This window comes from Squalius cephalus, assembly GCF_949319135.1.
Source record: "Squalius cephalus genome assembly, chromosome: 13".
NCBI classification, from domain to species: Eukaryota; Metazoa; Chordata; class Actinopteri; order Cypriniformes; family Leuciscidae; genus Squalius; species Squalius cephalus.
This window is the reverse complement of record NC_137134.1, coordinates 25,655,964-25,682,703: the sequence shown is the minus strand read 5'-3', so window position 1 is coordinate 25,682,703 and position 26,740 is coordinate 25,655,964. Positions and strand designations below refer to the sequence as shown.

The following is a 26,740-nucleotide window of genomic DNA, read 5'->3' as shown; positions in this document are numbered from 1 at the left end:
CACCGGATTTACAAATGCACACCTTGCTTGTTGCACGCACACATACGAAATATTGAAATAACATTATTATTATTAACAATAAGTCTTTTAGAATATTTGATTGAATGTTGAATGTTGTGCTTGTTCAATTTAATAAAATTAAAACTTTAATTGTGATCATTAAAATATCACAATTAAAGATATATATATATATATCACTATATATATATATACAGTGCTATGCATAAGTGAATACACCCATGCTAAAGTTGACTAAAAAGAGGAATAAAAAATCATATTTTGGAAATTGAACTTAATGCCTTAATTTAAAAAATTAGGAAAAATCCAACCTTTAAGGACACCAATTTTCTTTGTGAATGAATAATGTATCGTAAATAAATAAATGTTCTTCCTTAAAATACATGGTGCATAAGTGAGTACACCCCTATGTTAAATTCCCATAGAGGCAGGCAGATTTTTATTTTTAATTTTTTTTTTTTTTTTTTTTTTTTAGGATACTATGCATCCTGATAAAGTTCCCTTGGCCTTTGGAATTAAAATAGCCCCACATCATCACATAGCATTCACCATACCTAGAGATTGGCATGGTTTTATTTCAGTTTGCCTAAAAGCTAGTTTGATTTGCATTGAGAGATGATCTTATGGAAAGTACCCCATGCCAATCTCTAGGTATGGTGAAAGCTATGTGATGATGTGGGGCTATTTTAATTCCAAAGGCCAAGAGAACTTTATCAGGATGCATAGTATCCTAATTTTTTTTTTTTTTTAAATACTTAAAAATAAAAATCTGCCTGCCTCTATGGGAATTTAACATAGGGGTGTACGCACTTATGCACCATGTATTTTAAGGAAGAACATTTATTTATTTACGATACATTATTCATTCACAAAGAAAATTGGTGTCCTTAAAGGTTGGATTTTTCCTAATTTTTTAAATTAAGGCATTAAGTTAAATTTCCAAAATATGATTTTTTATTCCTCTTTTTAGTCAACTTTAGCATAGGTGTATTCACTTATGCATTGCACTGTATATATATATATATATATATATATATATACATATTGCCTATAATTGTGCAGCTCCCCCTGTCAATGATCTAGCACCCCCTCAGCACATGCATTAAAAATTCTCTGGCGCTGCCCCTGTCTATAGGCCTACCTGTGTGAACATTGAATCTTTTATTACCTTTTTAAAATAATCCATTAAAAAGTTGTGATTTGAGGCGTGTGCATCAATATTTTAAGTTCTATTCGTTTGCATGTCTCAAGAACACGCCCTCTGAAATATCATGAATATTCCAGGCACTAATATTGTAACATCTGTGACAGTGAAGACCGGTGTTGAGCTGGAAGTGGCAGCATTTTTTGCTATGTGAGAAAAATGGGGCCTAGTTCTACAAAGAAAAAATATACTATATTATTCCCATTTATAATGTAAAATATAAATATTATATTTCTAGGGAGTTGGCCATTGATAATATGCATGAGGAAAAGGACCACATTTACATATCTCTCAACCACATAAACATAAAGTTTGCCAACTTTTTCTTTTTCCAATCTCTGTATCTTTCAAATTATCAAATAAAATATAGTGCAACATTGGTTAATTTCACCATGGTGAAATGAGCCAATAGTGAAAGTAGTAATAATAATGCAAGACCTTTCATTGTTGTTGTTTTTGAAAGTTGCTCAGAACAAGAAGTGGCTACTTTAGTTTCAGTTGCAGTGTGTGAGTGATAATGATGATAACCTGAGAATAAACCTTCAGTCTAATTATACTCTGCAAATCAGAGACTGTTGCGAACCCTAGTTCTTCTAAACTTGTGGTAATTTTCAGTGAAAACCTTCTCGTAACAATAAGAGGGTTATCAGATATATTTTTTGTGCTCTTCTAAATCCAGTCTTTTAAAAATGTTTCTGTGGAGCTTGTTGACTTGTTTTATATGCGTTCATGGTGAGTGTATTTTTAAATTATTATTATTATTGTTAGTTATTCTGCTTCTAATAAATGTGTTTTGCAAGTGCATTGATGAATCTCTTGGCTATCTGGATCTCTCTTTGCTATCTAGAATTTGTGTTCTCAGATTTATGAACATGCAGTGAACAATTATGGTAACTAAGATCATATTAATTCTGGAAATAAGAATAAAACAAATCCTGTTGATGAACACTTCCGTTTTTAAAAATTTTAAACGTTTTTACCCATCGACTCTTTTTTTATATAAATATATTGCAGATGTGGAAGCAGATGGAATAAAGATAATATCGGTGATGGAGGGAGATTCTGTCACTCTACACACTGATGTTACTAACATTCAGAGAAATGATCACATAACATGGAAGTTTGAACCTAAAAAATCATGTATTGCTGAAGTCTATAAACACAGTATTCCTACGTATCCTGGTTTTGATGGGAATTTCAGAGACCGACTGAAACTGCATCCGACTGGATCTCTGACCATCACAAACACCAGATTCAGTGATGCTGGATATTATACAGTGTCTATCAGCGGCTCCAGAAGAACCTTGCGGGAGATATTCATGGTTATTGTAGATGGTGAGATAAATATCACTGTCACATTGTCTTTTAACCTTTATTTCTCTTACTTTAATACATTTTGTTGTCACTTTCATTTGTTGATTTTTGTTTGAAAGCAGCTGTTTCAATCATCACTACAATCACACAAAACGAGAAGAGTCAAACTCTAAGTGATCATGGCGAGTCTCAACTCATCGAGCTTCCCTCATCTTCCAGATCTTTTCCAGCTCCTCTGCCTGTACCTGAGATTGTCAGTAACTCTTCACAATGTTCATCATCATCAAGATCAACAGAGTCCAGATGTTCACTGGTGTGTTCAGTGTTGAATGTGAGTCATGTGACTCTCTCCTGGTACAAAGGAATCAGTGTATTGTCCAGCATCAGTGTGTCTGATCTCAGCATCAGTCTCTCTCTACCTCTGGAGGTGGAATATCAGGATAACAAAACCTACAGCTGTGTGATCTACAATCCCATCAGAAACCAGACCAAACATCTCAACATCACGCAACTTTGTCAACAATGTTCAGGTATATCAATGGATGTAATATGGTCATTTTCAGGCAGTGAGGCATTATTTAGGAAAACAGCATAAAAATAAATTTTCTAATAATATTTTAATATAATTTGCTTTTGGTACAAGCATATTGCGCCTGTTTTAGGTATTGGGTGCACTAATGGTTTAGTGTTTTTATTTTTCTTCTCTCAGACTCTGTCCAGTGTTGTAGTTTTACTGAAGCTGTGTTTTCCGATTGGTCCTCTCTGTTCTGGTGGGCGTGGCTACTGTTGATCATTTCAGATCCATGAAAGTTGAACAGAAAATGAGGAAACAGACAGAAAACAGTCAATCATCATCAGTTCCTCAATGATTAATCCTATATTCTCCCATGTGGTCAATAGATGGTGAACTTAAACAACCCTTACAAATGATACACTGTGAGTAGGTGTTAAGAGTTTTTCTGTATGCTTTGCAAATCAATGTCAATTTACAAATCATCATATCAATATTATATCATTAAATTTTAAAACACTTCTATATTTGTTGGATTGTTTTTGTGCTGTATGGAGAAATGTATATTGTAGTAATTGTGTTAAAAATGTTTTATTCTTTATTAAAGCATATCTTCCTCCTCATTGTGGTTTCCAAGGCGTCTGGAAATGTTATAAATAAACAAATGATAATTGAAACAAGTATCAGAAAGCGTTAATGCATCTATGCTATGGTAAATTAAATTTAAAGGAATAGTTGGTCTGACTTTCTTCTGTGGAGTTCAATGATATAGTGATCTGAATGGGTCAGGCGACTGATTCAATCAATCAGCTATTCTCTAACTGTAAAATTTATTCCGGAGCACAAGTGCTAATAAAATGTCTTAAATATCTTAAATGATTTAACAAACATCTTAATAAAATTTTATTTCATTTACAAGCCTATCAAATAGTGAAGTTGACTCTCAAGTTGTTTTGACAGCTTGCACCATAGTGAGGATATTGTTAACTAATTTCAACATTTTGAGCCTCACATTTGGGGACAGTCATGGCCTAATGGTTAGAGACACAGACTGGAGACTTTGATTCTCAATACTGGCAGGAAATGACTGAGGTGAGCAAGTCAATACATAACCCCCAATCGCTCCCTGGGTGCCACAGCAAAAATGGCTGGCCACTGCTTTAGGTGGGTGTGTGTGTGTGTTCACTACTCCTAATCCTAAAGTGCGCACTGACTTGGATGGGTTAAAGGCAGAGGAAAAATTCTGAGTATGGGTTATTGTCATTTTAACTTTCACAATTATAGTAAAACCGCTGTAAGTAAAACCAATATGTGAGTATGCTGAGTAAAGTATCTGGTAACTGCATCCCGACTGATCCTGAAGTTCTTCAACCAGAACATCATGTCTGCTAAAAACATTTGAAACTTCAACTCAACCTCTATTCGTTTCAGATTCACAAAATGGCCCAGTGTGTGAAGATTGCACTTCTCTCTTATACGTCATTTAACCAGTGTTCATTTTATATGGGATGCATTAGAAAAAATGACATCCTGCATCTCTATGTGAGTAGGGGAAGAAACTGGACATTTTTTTGCTTGGTCTCAGTACATTTTTATCATGTCAATATTAAGGCCCTAATATCATAGGTATAGGTTAATGTTAATATTGCTGGTCACATTACAGAATTTATATATGCTAAAAATAATCAAGCAAACCAAGCTTAATGGTAAATCTGTAACAACAGCTATTTACCACAGCTGCTAAACATTTCACTTAGGTAAACTGTGGTTTCCCATCGTTCCCACAGAGCATGAGTAGTTCTTATACTACACCACCTGTCAAAATGATTGATGACTTCCGGTCCCGCCCACTAGATAAGACATCTGGTCCCCGCCCTTCCGGTTGTCCGTTGAGCTGTCCCGCCCTTTCTGGCGTGTATAGATATGGATATGGATTGTTCTATCGAGCGTTCGATCATGCGTTTTGACAGTTTTACCTACCGCATATGTTGTTTTTATCTACCGGTGTCTTTCCGGCATATGTTGTTATGGTTTGTCCCTATCGTCCTAGCTAGTCGTAGATCATGTGGTTTTGACAGAAAGTTTGAAGACTGTGTCACACACAAGCATTATCTCTTGTGCACACAAGCTGGGTGTATTTTCTGTGTTTTTGATAGACATCTGTTTTGACAGAAAGTTTGAATTTGTTGTCCGGTTCAGTTATGTGTTTGTGTGTATGTGTGTGTGTGTGTGTCTGGGTATATGGCATCACAAGTGCTGTTAGGAAAATGTGTCAGCATCTGATATGACCCTCTCCACATTCCTGAGGTAACAGCAAAAGTGAGAAGTGTGTGTGTGTGTGTGTGTGTGTGTGTGTGTGTGCGTCCTCTGATATGACCCTCTCCACATTCCTGAGGTAACAGTGAAAGTGAGAAAAAGTGAGTTAACTTAATCATGCTTTATATTTCACAAAAATAATATACAATAATATCTTACTAAAAATCTACTGAAACAATTTAATTCAGTTTTAGATAAACAAAAGAATAAAAAAAATCATATTACATAAACATTCCGTTCTTTAGGCCTATAAGTGTATAAAATAATATAGTTATCTTACTAATTTAACTAAAGTTTAAAACCATTCAGTTCTTTATAAAAGTATATAATGAAATGCTTATAAAATAAATATCTTATTGATCCAATTGTTTTTGATAAACAAGAGAATAAAAATCATATTACATAAAACATTCCGTTCTTTATAAGGGTATACATTAAAATGGTTATCTTGCTAATTTAACTAAAGTTGAAAAACATTCTGTTCTTTAAAAGTATATAAAAAAATTAAAAAATTAAAATCTACTGAAATTTCAGTTTTAGATAAAAATAAAATTCATCTAAGTCTGCTGACTAAAGATTTCATGAAGCACCAGACAAATGGTGTGTGTGTGTGTGTGTGTGTGTGTGTGTGTGTGTGTGTGTGTGTGTGCGTGCGTGCGTGTACGTGTGTCTGTGACAGGCTCCGGTAAATTAGTGTGCCGTCATCTTTCTGAATTTATTTCAAAACATAATCGTAAAAGTTTAAAAGACTGTTTAAATAAAATCTTTAAAGTTTGAATACATTCATATCTTCTATTTATCTTTTAGAAGATTACTGTAATGATTTTGTTTAATGGTGACCTAAAGTATAATTGTTATTAAAAAATGTCTGTCTGTTCAAAAACTTTAGATTGTAGAAAAACTGTACTTTTTAGTCGTTTTAAATCTCATTTATATGAAAAGATTCAATCAGCATTTTTTTTTTTTTTTGTCCATGGGTTTCAATTTTTATGGTGGGGGCTTTCCATAGCTATAATGAATTTTGTACCGTACACCTAAACACAGAAAACTACATTTGTACATTTTCAAAATGAAATAAATAAATAAATAAATCATTTAATATCATTTTGTGCACACACACGGTTCTAAAAAATAAACTAATCTCTATTTTAAATTAAATTATTATTAATAACATATGTTACTAAAATGTAAACAAAGTTTTAGCTAAATAAATATATAAACAAAAACACCTTACAGCCCAGATCCTTCAGAGATAAACCACAGTGTGATCTGAAGCTTCAGGAAACAGGGTATATCAGACCAGATGAGTCTCGGGGGACAATGTCACAGTAAATCTAGTCTGCTAACGCCTTTTACAGAGTACATCCAGAGTTTATACTAAATTCATTTAAAAGCATAATCATACAAGTTTAAATAAGGTATTTTAAAATTAAAAGAAATCTTTAAAGTTTTATTAAAATCATATCTTCTATTTATTTTCTTAGAAGATTACTGTAATGATTTTGTTTAAACGGTAACCTAAAGTAGAATTTTTACTAAACAGCGTTTAGTTGTTGATTGTTGAAAAACTGTGCTTGGGCATCTTAGATCTTTTGTCCATACAACATGTTGTCAAAGTTTGTCACAATGTTTTGTTGTTGTGTTGTTTTTAAGAAATCCGAGGACTCCACATTGCTCTTATTTAGACTAAGTTGTATCATCTGCAAAATCACTGACGCGGCATAAGTAAAGTTGGTCTTGAGCGAATATTTAATTTTATCAGTCATAATTCAAAGTATAAGTATACGATCGTATAAGATCATTTTAACTTGTATTCCCCAAACTATCCTTAATCAGTGTGGAATCACACAGGGTGAAACCCTTTACTGAGAATATACTATCGGTTATCTACTCAAAATATATGTAGAAGTGTAAAATCGGTGTTTAAAATCTGTCTGCTGGCCGCATGAATAGACTTTGGGGAGAGCTGATGATACTATCTATAGCAGGAAGCATGCCCTTTGACCTCCTCGATTGTGGAGGCTTTTTTTTTTTGTTTTTTTTTTTTGTTAAAGACCCAACTACAAGTTAGTTCTCCCAAAAGAATTTCTCCCATCTAGTGGTTCTCCCATCTACTCGCTTTTTCAAATGCGTGTTGCAACTGCGGTAGCCGTAATGTGTCAAGAAGCTATGACAACATGGCTTCCAATAGCACTTCATTGAGTTTAACGATACATGTTTTTGTACTGTTATGGCAGCTATATAATGATTTACACAACCAAGCAATGAAAAAAGCTTGTAATTTAGACCATACCTTTGACTTGCCTGTCGAGAAGAAATCAGGCAACTCCCCTTTCAAAGTCTTTCTCCTTCATTAGATCTTTCCACATGGGGAAAAGCTATCCTGATATTTATTTACATACCGATAAATTAAATGTTAGCTTTTAGGCGATGAGGATTCCTTCTCCCGTGGCTCGGCATAAGTATGATCCTGCATTATAATGTACTGTGCAGTGCAGCCTTTCAAATTTGCCGGGGCAGTATCATTGCCTCCCATATGGTCTAGCGGTTAGGATTCCTGGTTTTCATCCAGGCTGCCCGGGTTTCGACTCCCGGTATGGGAAGACATTTTTTTTTACATTGTCAACAAAATTCAAGTTATTCAATAATCATTTTTAGTTATCCATAGTCTTAGAGGCCTACAAGTCTCAGAGGTCTACACGAACTGCAGAAACATGCAGTTTCTTGAAGATTCAGTACTGAATCATTTTCACAAATACAATTATATAGAATTCAGAAAATTTCACTATGGAATATTTACTTTATCTATCATAATTTCAATTTAGTACATCATCATTTAAACTTTTCATCTCATAATTATGACGCATAGTCATAATTGTAATTTCAACTTTTTGTTATAATTATTACTTAATTCAGAATTACAATTTTTGTCAATTACACCTTTTTAATGTAAGACTTAAAACGTTTTAAGGCATAATTTGGTTGTTGACTATAGTAGTGTTGATGATGAAACGTGTTGAGTTAGGCTAGCGCTTTTTGTCCCTCTCTGGTATTATAGTGTTTCAAGATGGCGGAACGACACGGATGTATTAGCTAAATGATTTTAGCTAATAAAATACAATTGTTTCAACGAGCGAATCTACACATGAGAGGCCTTCAGAAGTCATAACTCCAGGGGTCAACGGCTTAGGCCCATTGGTTTCGGCATTTGTAAAAATCAAATACTGTATTACACTTTTCAAAGTTACAATAAAAATACCTGTTGTGTTCTGACACACAAGGCCATTAACTTGTTTTTATAAATGTATTTTGCTTATTTCTACAAATATCGACCTGAAAAATGAAAATCAGAAAAAAACAGAAAAAACATTGTTTTAAAATACAACTAAACCATGATAATGTTTAGTTTAACTTTGTAAATAAAATAAAATAAAATATTATGGAAGTCATTGTACTTTAATTTAACCATATTTTATTTATTAATATTATGGCTTCATGTTGATTTAAAGTTTTTAATTGTTATTAACAAATACCTTTTAACATCCGGCACAAAATGAAAGAGATGTATTATTTAAAAAAAAAAAAAAAAATGAAAAAAAAAAAAATGAAAAAAATGGAATGTTCACAATCACTATGTGTCAAAAACAGTATGTGTGTAAATAGTTGTGCAAAGTTCCACACCCTATGGACTAACACATAAATAAATATATATAACATACACAAAACATTTCTTAACTAAGCAACTGTTTCTTAAATTATCAGACACTCACCGCACTGATGTTAACATCACCATATATTGTGTTTTCTACCATGATTGTAGTAACTATTGTACCACCATTCTTCTGGGCAACTGTTAAGTTAAGCTGATTAGGGTTCTGAATTAATGGCTGTCCGAATGTTGTAGAAATATTATGCTGTCGTCGTTGTGGAAGGTTGTTAGGCTGTTGATTTGTCATGTTTCCAGAATGTGTTTGAACGCACAGCGTTTGAACGTCACCATCTGTTAAAAAATGAACAATTAAATACACAACCAAAAACCATGTAAACATTATAGTAAAGCTTATTGAAGATTGAGAAACATATTGACTACTAACAAAGTCAATTATACATCTTTTCCTACGTTTGATATTCTTTTTTCTGATTTTTTTCACTATGGACTTGATCCTTTTTAATGCTGTTTTCTCTCCATATTTATTCTGTAGTTCCTCTACTGTGTCTTCCAACCTCCCTGTTGTTCTTCTCCTGCTGTGTTAACCAAAGACAAACAGTTAGAAGAATAAAATGTATGTACAATAGCAAAAATAAAAGTTGGTCATTAGTTGTTAGGGTTAGATACACCTGTAGACACATTCACACACCCGTTCGCCTGTTTTCATTTAGCATACACCAGAGTTCAAACATTCACTTTTTTAAAGGGTCGAATGATTACGCGGTCAAAATTTCTCTTTTTTTTAACACGAGAGTTAAAAAATGTACACGAGTCACGACGCATTGCATTATGCACCTGACCTGCCGGCTGATGAAGTATTTATTACATCAAGAAAACATGAATACAACACACTGCACTTGGATGAATACATTTATTAGATTTATTTAATAATATTACCAGTTCCATATTATCTTTATACAAGACATATAAAGACATCTTAAAAACAAGACAAAAAATTATTTTATTTTTTTAAGTTTGACTGCATTCTTTACTTTTTGATTTATGAATTATAACAGACTGATGGGAAAAACATTATTTTGCAGTTACTTTTTTAAAATTTGTTTTATTATTCAACTATCTCTTTCTTTTTGTTAGATTTGATTAGTTGTAATTTTATATATAAACATTTAACTTTTAAAATAAAGGTTTTACAACAACATCACCATCTTCCGCTATATTTGGGCCTCCATGCTCATCTATTTACAGTATATGATATTGGTGAAGGGGGCCAGCATGAATATATATTTTTAAGGGGGCCCCCGAATTCTCTACGACCCCGTTCACATCGCATCGTAAGCGCATAATATCACCTGCTCAAGTACGTCTTGACGAGTTTCTTCTGTATTAAACAGCGAATCTTCTCAGTCAGATCGTCGCAAGATCTCAGGAATCCTCTCACACTGCTTGTGTTCACGAGCTCCATCGCTGCACTTTTGTGCGGCTGTGTGCGACTCTTAACGATTCAAACTTCCATAAAGCGCACCAAAACAGCAGCGCGGAGATGTGACGTCATGTGTCGAGCGGGCGCTCGTAAAAAGCACATCTTTGCATTTCTTCTGAAACAACAATTTTTAACATCACTATCGCAACACTTATCGTATTGCCGGCTGGGATTGTAATGTTTTGTATGCCGTTTTCTTTACACTCACCCCGGATATCATATTTGTTATATATCTCTTTGTTCATATACGACAGTATTCGCATGAATTGGCTTGATTTGATAAAATTATGTTTTAAACCATCATCTTCACTTGAGACATTTACATTATACCGTCCTAGTTTTTAAATAGCGCTAAAATGTATATTTTAACCCTTTATGCGGATATGCCGCACAAGGTTCTCTGTTCTCTGGTTCTGTGTTTTTAAAAATAAAGACAAGGAGGCCTCTTTCTATAAGCGACCCTCAAAATCTGTGCATACAACAAAACACGTGTAGGTGTACGATGATTTATCAGCAAATTACTTTTGTTTGAAGAAAAACTTCAATCAGCTGGTGCTTGATAACTATTGAAGTTATGATGCGATATTTATCACGTTTTAATTTCAACTAACTTACTTTTCAAATAACATCTTGTTGGTCAAATTAACTTAAAGCCTGCGTAAAATGAAATACATCCTAGCTATTTTCTAAACGTGTGTTACAGAACTTATGGTGAACAATTTAGCCATATGTTTTAAACGTGTAATGTTTAAACAAATTTTGTTACTGGACTGAGTGAACAAACTGGACTGACTTCTCTTTTGTTTTTATGCATCAAGTTAAATGCAAATGATAGGAAAACTTTATGATAGGAAAGTACGGACGGCGCCTTTGACCAAGCCTCTACATATGGGGCACTTGCTCAGAGAAGGCGCACATTCTTTGCACACAACTAGGTGACCACAGGGGATAAAGACAATGTTCACTTCCTTATCCATGCAAACTTTGCATGTGCGCTCCTCTTGAAGTCTTCTTAACTGTTCCTCCATAGGCAAGTCTGAAAGATCTTGACTCAGTGATGCAGCTTCATTGGTCTGGGCCGTCAGGCCACACTCAAATTCCATCTCTAAAGCAGGATTGTTCTCTTGTTCTCTCACAAATTCTATCGATTCGCTGTCTCCATTAGTCAATAGCCGCTCAAATAGTCTTGGAAATCTTGCTTGAATCTGATGAACAAACTCTTGGCCCTTTTCTTGCAGCAGGTATTCACATCTTGGAAACCACTTAGCATGTTCTACCCATGGATCATCACCAGACTCCCAACATCTGAGTCCACCATCGCAACAAAAGCACTTCACGTCATCATTACGACCAACATAGTAAAAACCAGCCTTTGCCAATTGTTCTGGTCGAACAATTATTCTTGAGGGCCAGTAGACAAATGTGAGCAACCTTTCTTCACACTGTTGCATTGCCGATACATTGGAAAGGTCGCCACCAGATAAAGGTACATTATCTGCACGGTCATCTCGAACGAAGCGGCAGTGGGGGTAATGCCTCTGGTGTTCTGATACTGCACGATCTCCCGGTTCCCAGTTGCTAAGCTGGCCTCCACAACTGAAGCAAGCCACTCTGTCGCCCTGGCCAAGGTAGTAGAAACCACTTTTGGCAAGCTCGGCTGGAGTTACTGGTGCAAGAGGCCAATTCTGAAAGGTGTCAAGGCGTTCCTGTTCCCGACGCATGCCAGGATTGTGACAAGCCAGAGGTCGCTGGTGAGACATATCCATGTTTAAGTAAACTTCTCCATTTGGCCTGAAACGGGTGTCGCAGGGGCGGAAAGCTGTAGCATGGCTACGTTGCGAAGTGGGGAAAAGGCACTTTTGATGAAGACAAAAAAAAAAAAAAGGGGCCACAGGGCGTGTCCACTCAAGCCCTTCTCTCTGCTGGACATCCCATGCCTAGTGTCTAGTCGTCCATGACAGAACACATAATCTTATTAAAAAATCTATTGAGAACAAAGAACACCACAAAATATCCTTTTTTCTTTTCTGGGTGATATGATACAACTGTATTGCCGCCTTGGGAATATAGTAATTAAAAAACAAATATTGAAATATTCTAAATCATGTATACTATTTTATGAGCTCAGACATTTTTTTTACCAGAATTTTATTTCAACATTATACTTTCATACATTGAAGAAGACATTTGAGTGAAAGACATTTACAGATGGTCTAACCAGAATAGAAAATCTCTGCAGGCTATCATGTTTTGCTCCAGGGTATAGTTGACCAGACTTTCAACTAATTCACCAACGTCAGTTTTTGCATTTTTTGACACCAGTGACACACAGAGATCCGTTACAAATGTCCATATAGCGAGAATTTCTTTGATTTCGAATTCATCACAACATTCACGCAACACATCCAGAACTTTTCTGAGGATTACGCCGATCGGCTCTTTGCTGTCAAAAAACATGGGCGTTACATCAGGCCATGACTTTATCAAGCCTCTTACGTCATCCATCTCATTTTTGAGATTTGTAACACGTTTGGTGTCCTGCGTACAATCTTTTTTCATACCACACGCAGTATCGATGATCCTGTGCATCAAGCCAACCATTTGGCCTCTAAAATAATCTTTAAACATAGAGTCCAGCATAGCTCTTAAACGACATTCTTTGCCCCTGGCACACTCAAACGCCGGAGGATAATTGTGCCCCGCATCGCCAGAACTCAACGGGGAGTCGCTCTCCTTTAGGTTTTGCGTCGCCATTTTTTCAACTTTTCAATTTTTTTTCAAATTTTCCTGGAATGTTCCTGGAATCTCCTGAGTCCTTGTGGGACAATTGTCCAAGCCTTGTGTTTTTGGGTCGGAAGTTTGCGTCAGGTTCTGGCAATCAGGACTTTCAACTTTTGTTGCAGTAGCACAGCAGTCCGCGGCTAGTAGAGCTAGAGTAGAGCTAGAGCGTGCGATGTCCTGAAATATTTATCAGGTTGGGGCCCGCCCCCGCTGGAGGGGCTGAATAGGGTGTTGTCATCAGGAAAGCCATAAATAACTATGTAAATTAAACCCACATTGCATCAGAAGTAGCGTCATGGAAAAGTTATGCATATGCCGCCAGAGAGAAGTTTATTATTTTCACTCAGTCCAGTAACAAAATTTATTTAAACATTACACGTTTAAAACATATGGCTAAATTGTTCACCATAAGTTCTGTAACACACGTTTAGAAAATAGCTAGGATGTATTTCATTTTACGCAGGCTTTAAGTTAATTTGACCAACAAGATGTTATTTGAAAAGTAAGTTAGTTGAAATTAAAACGTGATAAATATCGCATCATAACTTCAATAGTTATCAAGCACCAGCTGATTGAAGTTTTTCTTCAAACAAAAGTAATTTGCTGATAAATCATCGTACACCTACACGTGTTTTGTTGTATGCACAGATTTTGAGGGTCGCTTATAGAAAGAGGCCTCCTTGTCTTTATTTTTAAAAACACAGAACCAGAGAACAGAGAACCTTGTGCGGCATATCCGCATAAAGGGTTAAAATATACATTTTAGCGCTATTTAAAAACTAGGACGGTATAATGTAAATGTCTCAAGTGAAGATGATGGTTTAAAACATAATTTTATCAAATCAAGCCAATTCATGCGAATACTGTCGTATATGAACAAAGAGATATATAACAAATATGATATCCGGGGTGAGTGTAAAGAAAACGGCATACAAAACATTACAATCCCAGCCGGCAATACGATAAGTGTTGCGATAGTGATGTTAAAAATTGTTGTTTCAGAAGAAATGCAAAGATGTGCTTTTTACGAGCGCCCGCTCGACACATGACGTCACATCTCCGCGCTGCTGTTTTGGTGCGCTTTATGGAAGTTTGAATCGTTAAGAGTCGCACACAGCCGCACAAAAGTGCAGCGATGGAGCTCGTGAACACAAGCAGTGTGAGAGGATTCCTGAGATCTTGCGACGATCTGACTGAGAAGATTCGCTGTTTAATACAGAAGAAACTCGTCAAGACGTACTTGAGCAGGTGATATTATGCGCTTACGATGCGATGTGAACGGGGTCGTAGAGAATTCGGGGGCCCCCTTAAAAATATATATTCATGCTGGCCCCCTTCACCAATATCATATACTGTAAATAGATGAGCATGGAGGCCCAAATATAGCGGAAGATGGTGATGTTGTTGTAAAACCTTTATTTTAAAAGTTAAATGTTTATATATAAAATTACAACTAATCAAATCTAACAAAAAGAAAGAGATAGTTGAATAATAAAACAAATTTTAAAAAAGTAACTGCAAAATAATGTTTTTCCCATCAGTCTGTTATAATTCATAAATCAAAAAGTAAAGAATGCAGTCAAACTTAAAAAAATAAAATAATTTTTTGTCTTGTTTTTAAGATGTCTTTATATGTCTTGTATAAAGATAATATGGAACTGGTAATATTATTAAATAAATCTAATAAATGTATTCATCCAAGTGCAGTGTGTTGTATTCATGTTTTCTTGATGTAATAAATACTTCATCAGCCGGCAGGTCAGGTGCATAATGCAATGCGTCGTGACTCGTGTACATTTTTTAACTCTCGTGTTAAAAAAAAGAGAAATTTTGACCGCGTAATCATTCGACCCTTTAAAAAAGTGAATGTTTGAACTCTGGTGTATGCTAAATGAAAACAGGCGAACGGGTGTGTGAATGTGTCTACAGGTGTATCTAACCCTAACAACTAATGACCAACTTTTATTTTTGCTATTGTACATACATTTTATTCTTCTAACTGTTTGTCTTTGGTTAACACAGCAGGAGAAGAACAACAGGGAGGTTGGAAGACACAGTAGAGGAACTACAGAATAAATATGGAGAGAAAACAGCATTAAAAAGGATCAAGTCCATAGTGAAAAAAATCAGAAAAAAGAATATCAAACGTAGGAAAAGATGTATAATTGACTTTGTTAGTAGTCAATATGTTTCTCAATCTTCAATAAGCTTTACTATAATGTTTACATGGTTTTTGGTTGTGTATTTAATTGTTCATTTTTTAACAGATGGTGACGTTCAAACGCTGTGCGTTCAAACACATTCTGGAAACATGACAAATCAACAGCCTAACAACCTTCCACAACGACGACAGCATAATATTTCTACAACATTCGGACAGCCATTAATTCAGAACCCTAATCAGCTTAACTTAACAGTTGCCCAGAAGAATGGTGGTACAATAGTTACTACAATCATGGTAGAAAACACAATATATGGTGATGTTAACATCAGTGCGGTGAGTGTCTGATAATTTAAGAAACAGTTGCTTAGTTAAGAAATGTTTTGTGTATGTTATATATATTTATTTATGTGTTAGTCCATAGGGTGTGGAACTTTGCACAACTATTTACACACATACTGTTTTTGACACATAGTGATTGTGAACATTCCATTTTTTTCATTTTTTTTTTTTTCATTTTTTTTTTTTTTTTTAAATAATACATCTCTTTCATTTTGTGCCGGATGTTAAAAGGTATTTGTTAATAACAATTAAAAACTTTAAATCAACATGAAGCCATAATATTAATAAATAAAATATGGTTAAATTAAAGTACAATGACTTCCATAATATTTTATTTTATTTTATTTACAAAGTTAAACTAAACATTATCATGGTTTAGTTGTATTTTAAAACAATGTTTTTTCTGTTTTTTTCTGATTTTCATTTTTCAGGTCGATATTTGTAGAAATAAGCAAAATACATTTATAAAAACAAGTTAATGGCCTTGTGTGTCAGAACACAACAGGTATTTTTATTGTAACTTTGAAAAGTGTAATACAGTATTTGATTTTTACAAATGCCGAAACCAATGGGCCTAAGCCGTTGACCCCTGGAGTTATGACTTCTGAAGGCCTCTCATGTGTAGATTCGCTCGTTGAAACAATTGTATTTTATTAGCTAAAATCATTTAGCTAATACATCCGTGTCGTTCCGCCATCTTGAAACACTATAATACCAGAGAGGGACAAAAAGCGCTAGCCTAACTCAACACGTTTCATCATCAACACTACTATAGTCAACAACCAAATTATGCCTTAAAACGTTTTAAGTCTTACATTAAAAAGGTGTAATTGACAAAAATTGTAATTCTGAATTAAGTAATAATTATAACAAAAAGTTGAAATTACAATTATGACTATGCGTCATAATTATGAGATGAAAAGTTTAAATGATGATGTACTAAATTGAAATTATGATAGATAAAGTAAATATTCCATAGTGAAATTTTCTGAATTCTATATAATTGTATTTGTGAAAATGATTCAGTACTGAATCTTCAAGAAACTGCATGTTTCTGCAGTTCGTGTAGACCTCTGAGACTTGTAGGCCTCTAAGACTATGGATAACTAAAAATGATTATTGAATAACTTGAATTTTGTTGACAATGTAAAAAAAAATGTCTTCCCATACCGGGAGTCGAAACCCGGGCAGCCTGGATGAAAACCAGGAATCCTAACCGCTAGACCATATGGGAGGCAATGATACTGCCCCGGCAAATTTGAAAGGCTGCACTGCACAGTACATTATAATGCAGGATCATACTTATGCCGAGCCACGGGAGAAGGAATCCTCATCGCCTAAAAGCTAACATTTAATTTATCGGTATGTAAATAAATATCAGGATAGCTTTTCCCCATGTGGAAAGATCTAATGAAGGAGAAAGACTTTGAAAGGGGAGTTGCCTGATTTCTTCTCGACAGGCAAGTCAAAGGTATGGTCTAAATTACAAGCTTTTTTCATTGCTTGGTTGTGTAAATCATTATATAGCTGCCATAACAGTACAAAAACATGTATCGTTAAACTCAATGAAGTGCTATTGGAAGCCATGTTGTCATAGCTTCTTGACACATTACGGCTACCGCAGTTGCAACACGCATTTGAAAAAGCGAGTAGATGGGAGAACCACTAGATGGGAGAAATTCTTTTGGGAGAACTAACTTGTAGTTGGGTCTTTAACAAAAAAAAATAACAAAAAAAAAAAAGCCTCCACAATCGAGGAGGTCAAAGGGCATGCTTCCTGCTATAGATAGTATCATCAGCTCTCCCCAAAGTCTATTCATGCGGCCAGCAGACAGATTTTAAACACCGATTTTACACTTCTACATATATTTTGAGCAGATAACCGATAGTATATTCTCAGTAAAGGGTTTCACCCTGTGTGATTCCACACTGATTAAGGATAGTTTGGGGAATACAAGTTAAAATGATCTTATACGATCGTATACTTATACTTTGAATTATGACTGATAAAATTAAATATTCGCTCAAGACCAACTTTACTTATGCCGCGTCAGTGATTTTGCAGATGATACAACTTAGTCTAAATAAGAGCAATGTGGAGTCCTCGGATTTCTTAAAAACAACACAACAACAAAACATTGTGACAAACTTTGACAACATGTTGTATGGACAAAAGATCTAAGATGCCCAAGCACAGTTTTTCAACAATCAACAACTAAACGCTGTTTAGTAAAAATTCTACTTTAGGTTACCGTTTAAACAAAATCATTACAGTAATCTTCTAAGAAAATAAATAGAAGATATGATTTTAATAAAACTTTAAAGATTTCTTTTAATTTTAAAATACCTTATTTAAACTTGTATGATTATGCTTTTAAATGAATTTAGTATAAACTCTGGATGTACTCTGTAAAAGGCGTTAGCAGACTAGATTTACTGTGACATTGTCCCCCGAGACTCATCTGGTCTGATATACCCTGTTTCCTGAAGCTTCAGATCACACTGTGGTTTATCTCTGAAGGATCTGGGCTGTAAGGTGTTTTTGTTTATATATTTATTTAGCTAAAACTTTGTTTACATTTTAGTAACATATGTTATTAATAATAATTTAATTTAAAATAGAGATTAGTTTATTTTTTAGAACCGTGTGTGTGCACAAAATGATATTAAATGATTTATTTATTTATTTATTTCATTTTGAAAATGTACAAATGTAGTTTTCTGTGTTTAGGTGTACGGTACAAAATTCATTATAGCTATGGAAAGCCCCCACCATAAAAATTGAAACCCATGGACAAAAAAAAAAAAATGCTGATTGAATCTTTTCATATAAATGAGATTTAAAACGACTAAAAAGTACAGTTTTTCTACAATCTAAAGTTTTTGAACAGACAGACATTTTTTAATAACAATTATACTTTAGGTCACCATTAAACAAAATCATTACAGTAATCTTCTAAAAGATAAATAGAAGATATGAATGTATTCAAACTTTAAAGATTTTATTTAAACAGTCTTTTAAACTTTTACGATTATGTTTTGAAATAAATTCAGAAAGATGACGGCACACTAATTTACCGGAGCCTGTCACAGACACACGTACACGCACGCACGCACACACACACACACACACACACACACACACACACACACACACACACACACACACACACACCATTTGTCTGGTGCTTCATGAAATCTTTAGTCAGCAGACTTAGATGAATTTTATTTTTATCTAAAACTGAAATTTCAGTAGATTTTAATTTTTTAATTTTTTTATATACTTTTAAAGAACAGAATGTTTTTCAACTTTAGTTAAATTAGCAAGATAACCATTTTAATGTATACCCTTATAAAGAACGGAATGTTTTATGTAATATGATTTTTATTCTCTTGTTTATCAAAAACAATTGGATCAATAAGATATTTATTTTATAAGCATTTCATTATATACTTTTATAAAGAACTGAATGGTTTTAAACTTTAGTTAAATTAGTAAGATAACTATATTATTTTATACACTTATAGGCCTAAAGAACGGAATGTTTATGTAATATGATTTTTTTTATTCTTTTGTTTATCTAAAACTGAATTAAATTGTTTCAGTAGATTTTTAGTAAGATATTATTGTATATTATTTTTGTGAAATATAAAGCATGATTAAGTTAACTCACTTTTTCTCACTTTCACTGTTACCTCAGGAATGTGGAGAGGGTCATATCAGAGGACGCACACACACACACACACACACACACACACACACACTTCTCACTTTTGCTGTTACCTCAGGAATGTGGAGAGGGTCATATCAGATGCTGACACATTTTCCTAACAGCACTTGTGATGCCATATACCCAGACACACACACACACACATACACACAAACACATAACTGAACCGGACAACAAATTCAAACTTTCTGTCAAAACAGATGTCTATCAAAAACACAGAAAATACACCCAGCTTGTGTGCACAAGAGATAATGCTTGTGTGTGACACAGTCTTCAAACTTTCTGTCAAAACCACATGATCTACGACTAGCTAGGACGATAGGGACAAACCATAACAACATATGCCGGAAAGACACCGGTAGATAAAAACAACATATGCGGTAGATAAAACTGTCAAAACGCATGATCGAACGCTCGATAGAACAATCCATATCCATATCTATACACGCCAGAAAGGGCGGGACAGCTCAACGGACAACCGGAAGGGCGGGGACCAGATGTCTTATCTAGTGGGCGGGACCGGAAGTCATCAATCATTTTGACAGGTGGTGTAGTATAAGAACTACTAGCATGACAGGAAGACAATTAAAATAATCCAAATAAAAATAAAAAACAGATTTCTCTGCATTCTGCATACACGCATTCGTTGGAAAGGTAACGAAAAATAAAAAATAATAATACACTAAAACAAAGATGGAGGACGATTTTGAAGTTGGAGGAGAAAATGAGATGGAGTTTTTCGCCCTTCCCTACCTTTTTGAACCGGAGTACTCAGACAAATAACTTAGATAGATGATGTGATGCGTGACCTTTCCAATGTGATGATGCTATGCATGGCGCATCTCAGAGATGGTTGACGGGCATTTGTGGTTAAAAAGTAGTTTTTTTTTTAAATGACCAATCGTTTTCTGACTGATCAGAAAATGCACAAAATAGCGCAATATTGAATTGAGTACTAATAAAGGATGTACTTACTTGCCTGAACTACATTTGTTTTTTTCTGTAGCATTTACTTCACCACAACATCATTTTTATCAGTGTACTCGATAAAACGAAGAAATGACAACTTGAGTGAGTGAGGGTGTAAGTAGTAACATAATACTCGTGAGGCGATCAAAGAAATGCCACATTTTATTTGCCAAGATTAAAACATTGATAAGTCAACATAACAGTTAATAAAAGATTAATAATAAAAAAAAATACTGTTCATGAAAATTATTATTACACAGGCAGCTAAAAGTACAAGGAATTTACAACAGCGTTCTCAGAGTTTTCACAATTGATTTCGAATACCCAGGTACTCATGGCCTTATGTGATCATTAAGGGCTACTTTTCATGTGAAACTCTTCCCGCACTGAACACATGCAAGGCTTCTCTCCAGTGTGGATCCTATTATGTTTTTTCATGTTTCCTGACTGACTGAATCTCGTATCACAGTGTGAATTCTCTGGTGCTGTTTCAGTTCAGCATTATTAAAAAAGGTCTTCCCACAATCAAAGCACATATAATTCTTCACACCACTGTGTCTTTTCTGGTGTGCTTTTAAATGACTCATCTGACTAAAACTCTTTCCACACAAAGAACACACGTGAGGCTTCTCCTTTGTATGAACTTTCAGATGGACCTTTAGGGATGATGCTGAAAAATACGTTTTCCCGCACTGATCACAGTAAAACGATCTGTCTCCAGAATGAAAATGTAGATGTAATTTAAGACTGAATGCATGTGCAAAACTCTTCCCACACTGATCACATGTATGTGGTTTCTCTCCAGTGTGGATCCTCATGTGATTATTAAGGTGTCCTTTTTGCGTGAAACTCTTCCCACACTGATCACATGTGTGCAGATTCTCTCCAGTGTGGATTTTCATGTGAAGATTAAGGGTTCCTTTTTGCGTGAAACTCTTCCCGCACTGGTCACATGTGTGCATTTTCTCTCCAGTGTGGATTTTCATGTGAAGATTAAGGGTTCTTTTTTGCGTGAAACTCTTCCCACACTGATCACATGTATGTGGTTTCTCTCCAGTGTGGATCTTCATGTGTTCATTAAGGTGTCCTTTTTGCGTGAAACTCTTCCCACACTGATCACATGTGTACGGCTTCTCTCCAGTGTGGATCTTCATGTGTTTATTAAGGTTTCCTTTTTGTGTGAAACTCTTCCCACATTGAACACATGTGTGTGGTTTCTCTCCACTATGAACTGTCATGTGAAGTTTAAGACTTGTTTTGCTTGGGAATCTCTTTCCACAATGAAGGCAAGAATTTTCTCCGATTTTGACATGATGATGTTTCTCATCTCTTTCACTCTGTTCTTCACTCTCCTCATTCTGTTCACTTAAGCCTAAAATTAATTAAAACAAAGTTTTATTTTCATTCATCCATTCTCCAAACCAGTTATTCTATGTACAGTCGTGAGGGAGTTTATTTTCTGTATAACCTTAAACAATTAAAAGGAAATGTCATAAAGTTAACACTAATGTAACACAAGAACATAGACAACTGCAATACAATATTATATATATAGACACAAATCTCATGTTTCTGATACAATCTCTCAGATATTTAATTAATGTAATGATTTTTGTTTTACTATTAATTTAAAAAATGTACACAATCTTTTACACAAACTGTAGATGTGTATCAGTAACTTGTTTAATTTATAACTTTGTTGAAAAAAAAATGAAAAAAACAGAGAAAAGAACATTTCAGTTTCAGGCTCCAGTGTCCTGTATATTATTTGATACTTTAAACATGTTATTTCACAGCTCTTTTAGTTCAATAAATTCAGTTTTATGAATTTAATATTCATTACTCATTAATGACGAATCAAGAACAAACACAAACCTATTTGTTCTTCAGTATCTTCAGGTTTCATTCTGCAGGACTCTGGATCACTCATGTTCTCACTGTTCAACTGTCTTCAGTTCTAGACTGATGGGAATATTCCAGCATTTATAGGTGAACTGCTGTGGGAGGAGCTTCAGGTTCTGAGGCAGGAACAGCAGATCTGCTAAAATCAAAAATAATCAGTTAGCAAACTGATGTTTTCATTATTGCACACATTTTAATCATTCAATGTTTTGTTTTGATTTTCATAGATGGATAAAGTTACAAATAAAGTTATTTTATCTGTCATATGAACAAATGGACAAAAGAAATAGAAAAATGGAAATAAATAGGGCCTACCATAATTAAAAGATTCCATTTTAAAATATAAAAATATATCAATAATACATAAAAAATAAAACAGAAGGTAAAATACATTTGTAAGCAAGAAATAACACACCAATTCAGTTCAACTTCATTTATAGCTTAGTTTTTGTTTGTTGGTTTTTAGATTTGTGTCGTTTTTGCATTTCAGACTGAAATTAAATGATTTTTAGAGATAGCCTATCTTGTCGATTTCAAAAGTGATAATGGTGTAGTTTGTTTCAGTCTGTCAGCACCGATGAAATGAGCTTTAAGTGGCAGTTTACATGAGATTGAAGACAACAGCATAATGAATGAAGTGAAAAAAACACGAACTGTTGACATGAAGTCAGCAGCTCTGTTAACAGTGACACTCTTGAAACAAGCTTTACACGATCAACAGCACAGATCTCACTTTATTATACAGTGATTTAAACAGATTATTTGAGTCATATTTTTTAAAGTAGGCTATACAAAACTACTAAACGAATACTAAATGCTAACCTGCCACTAAATGATTATTTAGCTTGCAAACATCAGAAACGACGCGATTAAAACAATGCAGAAATGACCCGTGTTAGTAGGCTAGCCTATACCGTGTGTTTTATGGTAAATGTACGACACTCTGTAAACTGCACAACTCACCTCAGAAGACTCGCGAGCGGGTTGGAGTCGCTGAATCATAACGACAAAAACAATAACACAAACAAAGAAACAGATTGCACGCTGAGCTGAGCTAGCTCTGCGAGTGTGTATAAAAAAGTTGGTTTCGCCAGGTGTCGGTGATGGCGTCACAACACATAATGATCTTCAGCAACAGATGAACTTGATTACTGGCTGGCTATGGTCCGTAAAGTGAATAACTGAAGGTCGGGACCTTTATTGAACCCCCGAATTAGTTGACTTTACTCGCAATTCGCGAGGAAACCCGTTGCCTTATACCACTTTTTTTTACACAAGCAGAAACTAAACATGTTGAGTTGTATTAACATGGAACCCTAACCTTTTACACAAGCTGAAACTAAACATGTTGAGTTGTATTAACATATAACCCTAACCTTTTACACAAGCTGAAACTAAACATGTTATGTTGTATTTACATGGTTTAGAATAATAGATTTACTATTGGGTACCCAGCATGCATTGCAAGAGTCACCATTGTTGAGATTCATACACAATTCCGTTGGATTTTCTGCTGGAAAATAACAGGAAAAGTCAAGTGCTACTGATTTTAGTGACTTATAATCTCTATTGATAACAGCATCAATAGGCAGTTACAAACAATTGATCAGTTTATTCTTGGCTTTTTGCTATAACTATTGTGCTTTTCAAAATCACAGTTAAGGCAGCCAGAGAAAATATAATGGTTAAATGTCAAAGGCAAGAGCCCAACTAAAGCCAACACCTTTCACCATCATGGTGACTACAAATGAAACAATACATAATCAACATCTAAACCTCTGTTGATTCTCAACAAGATCTTTTGTAGACGTCTGACAGAAATAAAGTCAGTCTGTTTAGTAATAAGTTAAGCTGGTAATGTTCGACTCTTCGGTTCAAAATTTAAATGGTGCACTCTGCGCACTGTCACCTGTTTAAATAGGCCACGCCCCTCCCTTACAGAAGCTTAACATAGCGAGTTATCTTAGCTTAACATGATTAGTGCAATGAATCTTTCAACTAAATAGTACAAACAACTAATGTTGTTTAGTAATGATAGCAGGTTTTTACTAAACATAAAAGAATAAGTAATGATTACTCGTAAGTTTAATTAGAAACAAAATCTGGGTTTACAGTGTACGTTAATTTATTATGATCACAGAAGAGGTTTGACTTAAGATATTTAGAATAGGTCAAGGTTTATTAAGGCATAAATAGACACAAACTGACACATACAGTACATCTTAAAAGTAATAATAATAAATTATAAATAAATAAATATTTAAAAAGTATATATATATATATATATATGTATATATATATATATATATATATATATATATATATATATATATATATATATATATATATATATATATATATACATACATATATAAACCTAAGAAATTCCTTTAAGACTATTTAACAATCGAATCGCACAGGGAACAAAGGAGTATTTGCATCGGTTATTTTTCATTTTTCTTTGGTATAGCGAGACCTGAAGGCAGCATAGAAAACTCCGGGTAAAGAAAGTGGTCATATCTAAAATCACAGAATGGACTGTCGAACTGTCAAGCTTCTGATCCCACTGTTTGTGACTAATTTAATTAGTGCATTTTTATGTTTCACACTAAGATTTCCAAACCAGCAGCTAATGGAAAAGGACAGCACAATTTTCAGGGTGAAAATGAGAGAATCCAGAAGATTGGATGAGGTAATAGAACAAAAACACTTTCAGAAAGCCAGTTGGTGCAGATGCTATTCAAAGATTCACATATGTCAATTTTTGTAAACCAAATAGGCCTACTGATCCTGAAGAAGTTTGCATGACTTAATGAGAGAGCAACAGATATGTTTAATTCATTTATATTGAATCAGAATAATGCTTAATCACACCAATTGCCATCCTATTTGCTGAATTATCTGTTTTTTCAAACATGACTTTGTGTGTGTTGTGGAAATGATCTGAAATCAGTTTTATCTTATAGGACACACTGCTGTCCTTACTCTCTGTGTGCTGTAGAGGGCAGCATTTGACATCCTTTACGTCATTATAGAAGAGGACTTTATTCATATTTATATAGTAGCCTACACATGGTGGACAAAAGCAGTGAATGGTGAATTGGGTCTTACTGTGACAGTAATTGGTGTGAATCTCTCATGGACAGATGGAAACACATAATGTATAATAAGCTCTACCACACGTAAGGACACCTTTGATGGTCTTGTAGAAACTGTTTTCTTCCACCAACTCATGAACCATCTATTGTCATTACATCCACAATGAGTTATTTTATATTCATGGCATTTAGGGTGAGATGGTTGTCACTGAGCACTCAACTTTATTATATATCTGCTATATTTTTTAAATATACAAGACAAACAACAAGCAGAAACAACTTATAAAAGTATAATTAAAAAAAAGTGCATTACAAAATTGAACACTGGTTTGGTTGGAACAACCTCAGCAGCTTTGATCTTGAGAGACAAAAAATAAAAATAAATAAAAAACAGTGAGTTAACATACTGACATCTGACTCCACATCCCAATGAGTGAATGTATGAGTCACGGGTGGTTGCTTGCAGACAGACGAGGAAGACGTATATGATTCAATTCAAAAGGTGTCTTCTCTACAGATCCAACAGAAAGGCAAACGGATAACAACACACTTAACATAGACAATTTTTTAGACAAAATTTAAGAAAAGTTTTACTGAAGATAGTAAAAGCTCTGATAGATAAGACTCACACAGGAGTTCGTAGGCCGCCCCGCTTACAGTTACAAAGATCACAGCAGTTATACCATTTCCAAGGTCTAATTGATAAACATAGTAATTTTCCACACATATACAGATAGACAGAAGCATATCTCCATAGATTATGCAGCTGACACTCGGACTCTGAAGTTTCAGGTCGCAGATTTGGGTTGCTGGGTGCCAGCATGTCCCGAACAACAACTCCGTCAATCTACAATAATGTCAGTGGTTCCTTAAAGGGATACTCCACTTTAAAATGAAAATTCTGTCATCATATACTCACCCTCATGTTGTTTCAAACCTGTATGAATTTCTTTCTTCTGCTGAACAGAAAGGAAGAAATTTAGAAGAATGTCAGTAACCAGACAGTTTCTGGGTCCCATTGACTTCCATAGTAGGAAAAAAATATACTATGGAAGTCAATGGGACCAGAAACTGTCTGGTTACTGACATTCTTCTAAATATCTTCCTTTCTGTTCAGCAGAAGAAAGAAATTCATAAAGGATTGAAACAACATGAGGGTGAGTACAGAATTTTCATTTTAAAGTGGAGTATCCCTTTAACCTGTAAGCAAGAAGACTTACACACACACAGACACACATCTTTT

The 26,740-nt window shown here is 34.6% G+C and overlaps 2 protein-coding genes across 7 annotated transcripts; one reads left to right on the top strand and one right to left on the bottom strand.

The window, feature by feature from the left end:
- Positions 1 to 1,691: 1,691 nt before the first annotated feature.
- On the top strand, positions 1,692 to 3,721 carry LOC307169750 (uncharacterized protein). Of its 3 annotated transcripts, XM_079890538.1 has the most exons (5): positions 1,723 to 1,954; positions 2,070 to 2,112; positions 2,237 to 2,557; positions 2,659 to 3,066; positions 3,246 to 3,669. In XM_079890538.1, the coding sequence occupies exons 1-5, from the start codon at positions 1,952 to 1,954 to the stop codon at positions 3,341 to 3,343; spliced, it is 873 nt and encodes a 290-aa protein (XP_079746664.1). In that variant the 5' UTR covers positions 1,723 to 1,951; the 3' UTR covers positions 3,344 to 3,669. The 3 variants fall into 3 exon arrangements, with proteins under 3 accessions (XP_079746666.1, XP_079746664.1, XP_079746665.1); XM_079890540.1 differs by lacking the exon at positions 2,070 to 2,112 and having other exon boundaries at positions 1,692 to 1,954; positions 3,246 to 3,721; XM_079890539.1 differs by lacking the exon at positions 2,070 to 2,112 and having other exon boundaries at positions 1,797 to 1,954; positions 2,656 to 3,066.
- LOC307169749 (uncharacterized protein) lies at positions 3,172 to 23,467 on the bottom strand. 4 transcript variants are annotated; one of them, XR_013823184.1, is made up of 3 exons: positions 23,363 to 23,391; positions 22,373 to 22,535; positions 3,172 to 3,319 (listed from the first exon to the last, which is right to left on the bottom strand). XR_013823184.1 is itself a non-coding variant. In XM_079890536.1 (3 exons), exons 2-3 carry the CDS (start codon positions 22,425 to 22,427, stop codon positions 20,932 to 20,934), a joined length of 993 nt encoding a protein of 330 aa, XP_079746662.1. In that variant the 5' UTR covers positions 22,428 to 22,535; positions 23,363 to 23,467; the 3' UTR covers positions 20,644 to 20,931. The 4 variants fall into 4 exon arrangements, 2 of the variants coding, with proteins under 2 accessions (XP_079746662.1, XP_079746663.1); XR_013823185.1 differs by having other exon boundaries at positions 3,172 to 3,316; XM_079890536.1 differs by lacking the exon at positions 3,172 to 3,319 and adding an exon at positions 20,644 to 21,869 and having other exon boundaries at positions 23,363 to 23,467.
- Positions 23,468 to 26,740: the final 3,273 nt, after the last annotated feature.

What these genes read in the sequence shown, in the direction of transcription:
- LOC307169750 (XM_079890538.1), top strand. An exon ending in ATTCATGGTTATTGTAGATG is followed by an intron (nt 2,558 to 2,658) that starts GTGAGATAAATA and finishes GTTTGAAAGCAG; the next exon opens with CTGTTTCAATCATCACTACA. An exon ending in ACTTTGTCAACAATGTTCAG is followed by an intron (nt 3,067 to 3,245) that starts GTATATCAATGG and finishes TTCTTCTCTCAG; the next exon opens with ACTCTGTCCAGTGTTGTAGT.
- LOC307169749 (XM_079890536.1), bottom strand. Translation starts at nt 22,427, where the DNA reads ATGAGTGATCCAGAGTCCTGCAGAATGAAACCTGAAGATACTGAAGAA. An exon ending in AGATACTGAAGAACAAATAG is followed by an intron (nt 21,870 to 22,372) that starts GTTTGTGTTTGT and finishes AATTAATTTTAG; the next exon opens with GCTTAAGTGAACAGAATGAG.